Source organism: Zalophus californianus, chromosome 4 (assembly GCF_009762305.2).
Source record: "Zalophus californianus isolate mZalCal1 chromosome 4, mZalCal1.pri.v2, whole genome shotgun sequence".
Lineage (NCBI taxonomy): Eukaryota > Metazoa > Chordata > Mammalia > Carnivora > Otariidae > Zalophus > Zalophus californianus.
In genome coordinates this window covers 161,887,220-161,899,434 of record NC_045598.1, presented here as the reverse complement: position 1 = coordinate 161,899,434, position 12,215 = coordinate 161,887,220, and the positions used below count along the sequence as shown (strand labels likewise).

Genomic DNA, 12,215 nt, shown 5'->3' with positions numbered 1-12,215 from the left:
GAGCCCGATGCGGGGCTCGATCCCAGGACCTTGGGATCGTGACCTGAGCCGAAGGCAGACACTTAACGACTGAGCCACCCTGTCAGTTCTCCTGGATGGTCAATTTCCCATGCATGTTTGTTAGCCAAGTGGACAGAAGGAGAGGAACTCAGACCCATTCAGACACAATGAGCAAGAGCAGCAGGTCTGCACCTAGACCAAGTGTGTTTGGGGGAGGGGGAGTGGAGTGGGCTGGCCCATGGTATTTGGCAGGGATCACAGAGTAAGGCGCATTGTCTACATACTTCTGGGTCCAGAACAAGCCGGCATCATGTAGCTGCAAGGGCTGAAAATGAAAGTACAATGAACAAGCGTGGGGTCTTGTACATACAGGGCTGTGTGACTAAGGTTATTGGATGTAGGTGGCCAGCCGTCTTTTACCCATTTCCGAGCTACTCAGTCAAAATGCTGAGCTCTAGTGCCAGTAGAGTCCAGCTGACGGTGACATATTTGTTCATCCCTGGTAATGCTCTAAAGCTAATCTGTATTAGAATCAGTTCTGAACTAAAGATAGTGTAAACATAATTTAACTGAATTGTTGAGTGGTGTGTGCTTCCCCAGGTTTTCCAGAAAATCTCAGCTCTGCTAAAAAACGTCCCTGCCTTTCTCATTTGTGTCTCTCTACAGGAAACTTGCCTTCTTATTTGAGGGATCCTGTCACAGAAATGTGCGAGTCCTTGGATAAATTTGGCTTGGTGACGGCAATGCTTCCTTCAGAGACACTGCTACTTCCTCTGTGCTCCTTTTCTGCCCTGACCTAAGTTCCTCAGTGTCAGTCCCTCTGCTAAGTCAGAGGATTTGCCCTTTTCACACTTTCTTGCCACTAGGTCTCCTCTCGTTTCTTGTACCCCTTTTAGGAGGAACTGGGGCTGGAAGTGTAACAACTGTGGCTGAACAGGAGATGGGGACCCCAGCAGCGATACTCCTGGTAGTGCAGCCGTAGGTCCCGTTGGGTTCTTACCTGTGTGGTTTTTGGCAGAATTTTCGGAAGCCGATGGGGGATGTCTGACTAACTCCGATGGAGCTCCACTACCTTGAGAAGAGGAGCAGCCAGGCAGTCCTGTGTGATGCTGTGGACTGGCATTCAGGAGGGCTTCCTGGTGACCAGGCAGATGCAGCAGCCGTCAAAGCTGCTCTCTGCTGCCAGAGACACTGTGTGTCGATGCCAAGAGCAGCTGAGATGGAAGGGTCTAATCTTAGCCCTTCTCCAGCATCCCCCTCCTCCTCTCTGCAAGACACTGTTATTCAGACAGACTCCTTGCCACCAGGGCCTCTCAACTCAGGGAACAACCAAATACTGGCAGGACGGAAAGTCTGCAACTGCTGCAGCCAGGAATTAGAAACTTCTTTCACCTGTGTGGATGAGAATGTCAACTTAGAGCAAAGGAACCAGTGCTCCCCTTCAGCAAAAGGGAGCAATCATCTGGGAGACCTTGGCTGGGGAAATCCAAATGAGTGGTCTCATGAGGCTGCCATATCCTTGATATCTGAAGATGAAGATGATCTAAGTTCAGAAGCCACGTCTTCAGGGAAGTCAGTAGACTATGGGTTCATCAGTGCCATCTTGTTCTTGGTCACTGGCATCTTGCTGGTGATCATCTCCTACATTGTCCCACGGGAAGTGACTGTGGATCCCAACACCGTGGCGGCCCGGGAGATGGAACGCTTGGAGAGGGAGAGTGCAAAGTTGGGGGCTCACCTGGACCGCTGTGTGATTGCAGGACTCTGCCTGCTCACACTTGGGGGGGTCGTTTTGTCCTGTTTGCTAATGATGTCTATGTGGAAAGGGGAGCTATATCGTCGCAACAGGTTTGCCTCTTCCAAAGAGTCCGCAAAACTCTATGGTTCTTTCAACTTTAGGATGAAGACCTGCGCTAATGAAAATACCCTGGAACTGTCCTTGGTAGAGGAAGATGCTCTTGATGGACAGAGTTAATTCTGGTTGTGAGCCTACTGAGAGTCTGCATTAGCATTTTATATGAAAACAAACAAACAACCCACATTTCTTAAAATTAACAGTACAGTTTATTTGCTTGGCAAGAAAGGCTTATTTCCCAAACCAACAGCCAGTGAGTGTTTTTGTTCTAGATGTATTTTTTATTTATTTAGAAGAAAAGCTATGTAAGATGCATTAAGAAACTACAACCAGCTACATCTGTCCTTCTAAAGAACTGAGATTAATTCATCTATAATGGCCATCAGCTTCTATTTCACTTCTATAGCAAAATATTTCTAACAACCAGTGTACAAATGATTTCTTTTACATGGTATGGGGAATTATTCTGTGGACATTAGTAGGTCCTACACACAGTAGGATCAATTAGGTACCTATTTTGTGAAAAGGAACTTAAGCACTAATCACATATTAAGGCTTACCTTTAATTCTCAAAGGTGCTTATCCATTCTCTTGCTAAATTTTTTCTTCTTCTGATTTGGCTGAACATTATAGGGTTTTGAATTTGAATATTTTGAAGCTTGAGGATGTTGATTATTTAAAAAAATGCAAAAACACATCTGTTATATTTAAAATTATTCCTGTGCTCAGAAGTGGTAACTAAGTCATTAGAATAAACTTTCTAGTAAAAGAAAAATAATATAAATCATTGTAAGACCAATCTGAATTTAACCCAGAATGGTAGTGCCAGGTATTAGCCAGTGTTGCATGCCCATTCTCTAGATGAAGTAAAATTAGTTGCTTATATAAATTTCATTTTCCATTTGTGCTTTAGCCATCAGACTGGCTACCTAGACTCTAGAAGTCTTTCCTGGTTCTGACACCAGAGAGGCAAAGCATAAGACATTTTTAATATGTTTCCAGACATATAAACCTCTAGGCAGGTCTGAGTCATGACTGGCTCACACACCCAGGTGATGTTTTGTTGTTTGGAGAAATACAATTGCAATAGAATTGCAGCTAGACTCTTAGAGACTGTGCCTAGAAGTTGGTTTCACTTCTCTAGGCCAAGCAACAAGCCATTGCCCCAGGATGGCAGCAGTCCTTAAGCCCATAGCCAAAAAATTAGAAGAGTGAGAGAGAGAGTAAACGCAGTGATTCAGTGGGAACTGTGTCCTCACCAAAACACCATGTTTCACCAATAAATAAAACAAAACTCAGCTGATCCCACTTAGCTTCTAAGAACAAGCATGAATTTTTTTTTAATGTATTTTTTAAAAAGACACACAACTCGGCGCTTGGGTGGCTCAGTTGGTTAACAGTGGTCTAAGTATCATTCTTTTTTTTTTAAATTCTTAAAAATTTTAAAAGGTTTTATTTATTTATGGGGGGACTCCATCCCAGGACCTTGAGATGGCCTGAGCCGAAGGCAGATGCTTAACCAACTGAGCCACCCAGGCGCCCCATAAGTATCATTCTGAGTTCCTCATCCATGCCCTCAGTAACCGTGAAATCTTGCCTCATGACATTTAAACTTGCTTGATGAGAGGCATGATGAGCAAAGTGGTCACAGCTTTGCAAAACACAAACCCAGAGTCCATACTAACACCCTGTCTCTATACGGTTATGGTTCAGAAAGGGGTAGGAAATGCAGCCTCAGAAATAGCTTGCATTTTGCAATTAATCTTTGAGGTATTTCCGTCCTCCCATGGTAAGAGTTGTTTTAACTTTCATCAGTGGGGTCATTCTTAAAGAGGACTGGAACTCAGAATTTGGGGTGGAAGGGCAGAGATGGGAAGTGAGAACAAATTTCTTTATAGATTCTAAAGCCTAATTCCAATGTCTAAAGTTTTTGTAGTTTTTGAGGATTGTGGAAAACGTGGATGACTTTGGCTGGCAGTGTGTGTGAGTCAGGATATTTATGTGGATGAGTTCTTGTGGCTGTCAGAGATTCATCTGATGAGTTAGGTACACTATGTTACTAAGGGTTAAGTTGAAATGCAAAAAGGCAGGATCAGAGGATAGTAAAAATAGAGACGGCAGGCATATGAAAGAATTATTAGGTAAAAATGAGAAATTATATGGACATCAGAGGAAGCTAGATATAGCTCAATTTGGAAATAATTGGGAGAATATAAAGATGATTTTTGTTATCTGTTGCTAGTTCTTTTTGCTTTTTGAATAAAGTTTTTGTTTTACTGTGACTCTCCTGTCATGGTTTGTGCTGAAGCTGACTTACCAGCAGTATAAATTTCATTTTCTGAAGGTTTATGAATTGTCAGATTCTAGCCTCCTTAGGGACCCACTTTACATGAAGTTGAGGCAATAAGTTAATGATACCCTTGACTGGGCGAGTAGGTCTGAGCTGTGTGTCTTTTTTTTTTTTAAGATTTTATTCACTTGACAGAGGGGGAGAGAGAGCACAAGCAGGGGGAGTAGCAGGCAGAGGAAGAGGGAGAAGCAGGCTCCCTGCAGAGCAGGGGAGTCCGATGTGGGACTCAATCTCAGGACCCCGGGATCATGACCTGAGCCAAAGGCAGTCGCCTAACCAAGCGCCCGAGTTGTGTGTCTTTTTAAAAAATACGTTAAAAAAAAAAAATTCATGCTTGTTCTTAGAAGCTAAGTGGGATCAGCTGAGTTTTGTTTTATTTATTGGTGAAACATGATTAATTAGCTAAATTGCAGACTAAACTAAATTAATGTGCAGCCCGATTTTCGGTTCATGAAGGAAGACAAATTTGAGAATCAACTGTTAGGAAGTTTTTCAATTCTGGAAAACTGGATAAAGGAGAAAAAAAACCAAAGCTTTTCATTGGGAAACATTTAATGAATCTTACAGCACTACCAAATTACAAATAGTTCTGATGTGATCTAAAGGATCTCTCTCTCTTATGTATATATACACACACACACATATAGATAGGGATACATATATTTCCTATCTATTATATCTATCTATATATCCCAATTAGGAAAAGATATGCATGAGGAAAGACCTAACAAGTCAGAATATATTTCTTCCTTTCCTTCCTTAAAATTTTAAAATTGAAATATCATAATTAATGCTTACTTATTTAAATCTGTTCATATATAGGGCACATCTGTTCATATATAGGACACATCTCTTTTAAGGTTCTACTTATGTGGTGGCAGACCATTACTCCAAGAAGAACCAATTCAGAAAATCATCTGGGTGTCTCCTTTAGTGCTGTGTTGCCCCAGTTCAGCTAACTGCCTTAATCAGCTTTCCTCCAGTATTCAGGTATGTAGCTCTAGTCCATCCTATCAGTGCCTGAATTCAAGATGAGGATTACTTGAATTTAAAGTCACGGCAACAAAAAAACCCTGAACTTTAGACTCTATTGTTTCCAACCTGATAAAGAGGTTTTTGTCTCTAAATGTCTTTATTTAGAAGTACTTAGGCAAGATCAGGTGATAAATGTTGTAGACATTGAACCGATGATAGGCTGTGGTGTTGTTGGTCTTGGATCCTTCATGGAGATTATGACCTTACATCTATCTTCTTGAACATGGTGCTGGTTGTTGTTTATGAGGGTTTTTATTGCTAGACCTGGAACAACAACTTTTTTCAGAGGTCCATGCTAATTAACTTTTTATCAGGTTTCAAAAAACTAAACTGAGTCACTTTCCTAGTCTTAAAAGAAAGCAGCTCATTGTTCAGCAGTGTGGTCCAGAGGGGTGAGTACCAGAAAGAAAGCTGACTTTCTCCATTACTACTGGGATCTACATGCTGCTTTTGGACAGTTTAATCCTCCTAATGACTTTAATAAACAGTTCCTTCTTAGAGCACCTTAAACTGTGATAGAGCTGTGCAAAGCTGAGGGTCCTTTCTAGCCATTTAGAGCTCCTGAAACAGACCACCTACTGACCCCCTTGTAGGAAGAATGTCTTTTCTCTAGGCTCCCCATTTAATAACTGATTTATAGTTTAGAGGAGTACAGGACTGCTTGGAACCATGGAATTCTTGGTGGCCGTGGTGCTTTTATCCATATGACTACTATGCCCCTTGGTTCTATACTTACTAGAGACTTGCCTGATATCAGAATCATATGCTTTGCTGTCTGCTTAATATATCTGAGTCCATCCCTCTGATACTTACTTGTTTCGGGGACCCAGTTGGACCAATGCTGGCACATGTCCTTTGGGGTGCAAATGTAGACAAAGAGACTGCCCTACTAATTGTGCCTTCCCTTTGCTCCCCAATGTAAGGATAGTGATCAAGTGAGCTCTATGCCAGCTGAATATCAGGAATTAGAGTCTGAACCCAAGTGGCTCTACTTTTTGTTACTTCTTTGTGACTGGCAGAAATTCTAGGCAAGAGCATTTGAACATTTCAGCCTTCATCTTTAATATGTGCAATGACAGGCATATGCAAAAACCTTACCTGGATTAATCATCTAAAGTTAAAGAAAAAAATGTTCTATATATTTATTAGGAGCAGGTTTTTCAATCTGAAGGTCAGATTCCATTGCAGCAATTACTGCTACCACAAAAATGTGGTCTGACAAAAGAGATTCACAACCTTCACCAGTGGTTCACCTATTCAGCAAGATTTAATACCACCAGCTAGGTTCCACTGTGACAAAGGAATAAGACAGATCCTTATACTTCTCTGTAATGGGGTTTGACCTTTCCCAGAATTGGGCATAAAGAATGATTACAATGAAAAGAATTATAATGAACTCTCACTGGCTTTTCCCAGTATAAAGGGTTCATAAGAGAATTAACATGTCGTTATCTTTCAGCTGATTTTCAGCTATATCAATTTATGGTTCATAGTATTCTAGAATATTCTCTCCTTCCAACTTTTATGGCAGAAGCCTTGGGAAATAATTTGCCTGATTTGTGCACTGACACTGTAAAAAGTAAGATGTTATTTTAAATATGTAAAATTGATTTCAAAAATCTGTGGCTTATACTTAAGAGTATTCCTGTGGTTTACATTTGTTAGTGTGTAAGTTTATGTCCACTCAGGTCTGTATATGTATTAGGAGAATGTTTTATAATTATAGAACTGTATTATCCAAAGCTATTGTTAGAATAATTTTTCTTATAGGAAATTTGGCATGCCTTAATGTTGACTTTAAGGACAAGAGAAGTCTTTCACAGGTCATGAATGAAGAATTTAGAATCAACCTCAGAATGAGATGCCATAATTACATAGGTCTCTTTTGGCTGTTCAGCATCTCACAGATGTTTGATTTATTTTTTTAACCATGCAATTTCAGGCACATAAGAGTGTGGCCTATTTAGAAATTATTTTACCATGAATTATTATTTTATTTCAAGGAAATATGGGCAGCAGACAGTATTTTCCTTTGCTCCAAGTTTTAGTAATTCTCCTGTGTTTTGGGAATAAACAGCCTTATTTTCCCACTGCCATCTTCATGTTTCCTAGCCAGGCTCCGAACAAATGTTATACAAGAAAGCAAAGATGGATTATTACTATATAGTATATTGAGAGTTTCTATTTTGCGGTCCTCATCGTGCTTTTTATTTTTCTTGCCAAATAAGAAAAATAATTTGATGTTGATTATGTGTTTTAACATGCAAAAAAGGGCAGTTATTAAGGTTATGGGCTTTTTCTTAGGGCATGTGATGTCTTATATGTTAATAGCAAGTGTGTCATATCATTTTAAAATAAAACTATTTATTAGATGTTTCATTGTGTTTGTTTTTGTTTATTTAAATCTGAATCTGTGATGTTGATTTGGTCTTTTAAAATTATATTTGAAATTATTTGTCCACAAAAATTAAAAGTAATATTTACCCTGATTCAAATATAACATTCTTCTTGCTACCATATCATTGAACAATGTAAAACATACCTTATTATTTTACTTTCTATGAAAAAGTCAAAGCTATTTAGATTTACTCAGTATTGAACTTAGAGTGTGAATTGCATGATGTGGAAAAAAAATACATGAATTGGTATTTATTGATATTTTAAAAAGTACTTATCTAAATATCTAGAAAGATTTTATATGAGAAAAAAATATCAAATTAACTTATGTTCCTGCTCTTAAACTTCTCTTAATCTAGTTTTGATCTCCATTTTCATTTGAAGGATGCATAATAATTTATATTAAGTGAAATTTTATCCTTATTATGGTTGAGAACTGGAAAGGGACAATCTGAAGTGAGGCCCCATATATTGAGATATATATATATATATGTAGTATAGCTTTTGTTCAAAGACCTTTTTTTTTGGTTAACCACCTCTGATCATTTAGAATGAACTACATAAAGCTGCTACAATTCCATAGTCTCTTGCTACATGACAGCAGGGAGGCTGTTAGAGACCCAGTCTGATGTAGCTACCTTTTCAATTGTTGCTTATTGTCAAGCAATAAGGAAAAAGAGTCTGAAAGGTCTGGAACAGGCATTGCACCTCCTGGTAACTTGCTAGCCAGGACTAGTTCCATAGTTCCATTCAAGCCAGGAAATGCAGTTCCATCATGTGACCGGAAATGGGGAGAGTTAGGTCTAGAAAGTTTGACAGATGAGACTAATAACAACCACAATTTCTAACGTCTTTGTGTTGTTAAAGTACATTGTATCAATGAATATAAAAATTCCTACATTCTCTGATGACCACTTGATGCATTTATTTTTAATATTTTTATACTGAGGGCAAAAATAATTATACTAAAAACTCCCAGAAACACACAATTTAGTAGTGCTTTTTATTTATATATTTTTTAAAGATTTTATTTATTTATTTGACAGAGAGAGACAGCGAGAGAGGGAACACAAGCAGGGAGAGTGGGAGAGGAAGAAGCAGGCTTCCTGCGGAGCAGGGAGCCTGATGCAGGGGCTCAATCCCAGGACCCTGGGATCACGACCTGAGCCGAAGGCAGACGCTCAACAACTGAGCCACCCAGGTGCCCCCAGTAGTGCTTTTTAAAGAGGAAAATGATCACAATTTACTTTAAGATTACCCATATGATTTTGTTGTATTATTTTATCATAAAAATTAAGAGATTAAAATATCAATCCCAATGCTTTCAGCTCATGAGCAAGAGGAAGCACTTATCTTAAGTCCTTACTATATGTTATGGAATTTATACCTTACTCATTAAATTCTCACAACATTCCTGCAAGACAAGTATTATCATCTGCATTTTAAAAATAAAAAAACTGGGGGTCTGGGTGGCTCAGTTGGTTAACTGACTGCCTTCGGCTCAGGTCATGATCCTGGAGTCCCGGGATTGAGTCCTGCATTGGGCTCCCTGCTCAGCAGGGAGTCTGCTTCTCCCTCTGTCCCTTCCCCCCTCATGTGCTCTCTCTCTCTCGTTCTCTCTCTAATAAATAAATAAAATCTTTAAAATAAATAAAAATTAAAAAACTGAAGCTCAAGAATTTTTGACTAGCCGAAGTTACACAACTAATAGTCAGTAGAGAAAAGATCAAAACCTAAGACTTCACTAAAAAGTCATTATTTATTCCAGATTAGAGGGAATATTACCCTTCTTGCAAAAAAAAAATCTATACTAGCTATTTCATTCTGTATTCATCATTTTATAAACTAAAGTAATAGTCATGGAATTTGAAAAATAAGAAACTTTATAAGGCATTGATACCAATATTTTGCTTTTAGATAATATAGCCATTTCTCAAAATATAAAACCAAATTAAACCTATCAAAACTCACCGCCATCCTACTCATTGCCCCCACTGAGGTTCAGATAAGTTTATGCTGACACTTTCCTTGGAGCTGGAAAGAAAATGTAGTTATTCTTCCTACGTGCATAGCAGTTCTCATAGGATTTCTGTACTCTTCTGTAAGGAACTCAGTGATGGAAAGAGAGTTATATTTGAGTGCTTACTAGATGTCAGGCATTCTACTGAGTGTCTTGCTTAATCTTCACCACACATGGTATAATAAAGGACTTCCTAATCAGGGAAACAAATGACTTGAAGTTTGAATGCCGGCTCCTCTCCTCTTGTCAAGTCATCTGAGACATAGTTTCTTCATAGGGACAATACTGTTTGCTGTGCAGGACTCTAATGAAATTTAAATATGATAGATAAGATGAAGCCTGGGAGGGAATCCTATCTGGTGAATTGCATAATTAGATCCACCATTATCTGAAGTGGGCTGCTTTGTTAGAGCAGAACCTGGGGTTTTGGAAGTACTTGGGAGCTATGTTCATGTTAAGTACTGGTTGACAAACAACTGAATCGGGCCATCATCATGATAAAAAGTAATCTTCCCCTTCATCTTCTTTTTCACGTCCACCTCCTCCTCCTTTCTCTTCTCCCCTCCTTCATCATTATCAAGCATCTATGTGGAAACTGTATGTTTGGAGGTCTCTTATTTCTACCGGCAAGAAAGAAATTATATTTCCCTTCATGAGACAGAAAATCAATCTGAAAACTGTCTTGCTTAATTATAAGGTATGATGTGCTAATATCCTGTACCATAATCCTCCAGACCTTGAATAGCCATAGCTCCAATCATTAGCTCCAAGGTTATGTGGCAGAAAACTCTGTCTTTTGAATAGAACAGTTTTGCCATAGAAAAGTCCAACAAAATCCTTTTATTTGTTTGAAAAAAATTTTTAAACATTTTTAGTGTTAAAACTTAAAAGATCCTATTCAGTGAGCAGTCTGGCAAAAGGCTGTTCTTCACTGCCATTTATCCAGACCAGAGAGTTTGTGTGCTTATGTTGAATTTATCTTTGAATTTTAATTTTATTTATGTTGAATTTATCTTTTAATTTTATCTGTGCAAGTTGCATACTTTTATTTACTTCCTTCCATATTCTTCCTTCCTGTCCATATTCTGCCAAAGTAGCAAAATTAACTACTCTGGAATACAGATGACATGAAGAACAATTGCTAAAAATTGAACTCCTTTTGCCTTGATACTTAAATGGCATAGTCAGCACTGCCCCCTGCTGCAGAGTGGATCCGTAGCAGGGAAACCTGGGGCACCAGAGAAGGAAGAGGGCAAAGCCAGCACCTGCATTAAATCAGACCTTAAACAAGTGAAGCTCAGGGAGGAATTCTCGAGTTGCAAGCAAAATTAAAGAGGATTGGGAGAGACTGATGCTAGATCCTAAACAGTAATAGATGAAGCTGAGAGACACCCTGAGACAGAAAGTTTCATTAACGGCACAGCTTTATGCTGCCAAAGATCATATTAAGGGCATAGGTATTTTGGATAATCGCAAAAGATCCATCACTGAGTTGAGAAAGAGAAGCCAGAGGTCAAGAAGCAAAGAAACAATGCAGGGTGGATGCTGGAAAATTTTGACTGTGTTATTGGCACATGAAACTGATGGAAGAAACACAGAAGCCTAAGTTTCTGAAGGAATTTCATTGCCAAAGAAACCCTTGACTATTTGATCCTTAAAAAACAACACTTGGGCCCCCAAAATTATACTAGTAGGAAGGACACCTGAAAAATGTGTACAAGCCTCAAGAAGGACATACTCTGAAGATCCATTTTGAATATGGCCATGGAGAATAAAAGACAAAGAAGAAACTTCTGGAGGCTTGAATAGGGGTCTTGGGGAGCAGTGGACAAGTGTCTTCCAGAAAGCAGAACAGGGTCTTGTTCAAGGAATCCACCTCAGCATGGAGGACTGCATAATGCCTGCCTGACAGAGTTTCATAATTTCTATGAATCAATGATGTGTTGCAGTTATCATGTCCCTGTTCCATCATTCTTTAGTGTATATGAGGTATAATTTGTTTTTTTAGTTTATAGTTTTCCAGATCCCAAGGGGAGACATCCATACGTTATGAAAAAGAGTATGCACATCCTGGAGGTCTCGGATGTGGAGCTGGAGACAACATTGGGATGAGTCTTTGAGTCATCCGCCTTGGGAGTTTAGTGTCCTGCGTGTAAGGAGAAGGGAAAAATTGTGGCAGATCCACCAATGACTATGCCTGCCCTATTTCCTTTGTGTACAGTTATTGCTAGAGAGCAGTGACCCAACCAGGGACTACACAGTTTCCCGTTCCCTTTTGACTTAGGTGGGGCCAAATGACTAATTTGCACCAATGGAATGTAAGCAAAGTGATGTGTGTCACTTCCTGGCTGAAGTAGTTAAGAAAGTTGCATACCTTTATTTACTTCCTTCCTCAGAGTTGACTTTGGGCCTTACAGAGAAAAAGCCTTTTTAAGCCCAAATGGAGGGAGATAAAGGTCTGTGCATATGAGATATAATGAACAATAAACTGACCTTGAGGGAAGAGCCAAGCACTTCACTTTAAAATATAAGATGTTCATCATAATTTGGGGGAAAAT

At 39.2% G+C, this 12,215-nt stretch overlaps 1 protein-coding gene across 2 annotated transcripts in view; it reads left to right on the top strand.

The window, feature by feature from the left end:
* TMEM74 (transmembrane protein 74) overlaps positions 1 to 3,237 on the top strand; it is a 30,221-nt gene extending 26,984 nt beyond the window's left edge. For both annotated transcript variants that reach the window (XM_027623119.1, XM_027623126.1), the window contains one exon: positions 667 to 3,237. In XM_027623119.1, the coding sequence (XP_027478920.1) occupies positions 1,058 to 1,975 (918 nt within the window). In that variant the 5' untranslated portion in view covers positions 667 to 1,057 and the 3' untranslated portion in view covers positions 1,976 to 3,237. The remainder of the gene's footprint in view (positions 1 to 666) is intronic.
* Positions 3,238 to 12,215: the final 8,978 nt, after the last annotated feature.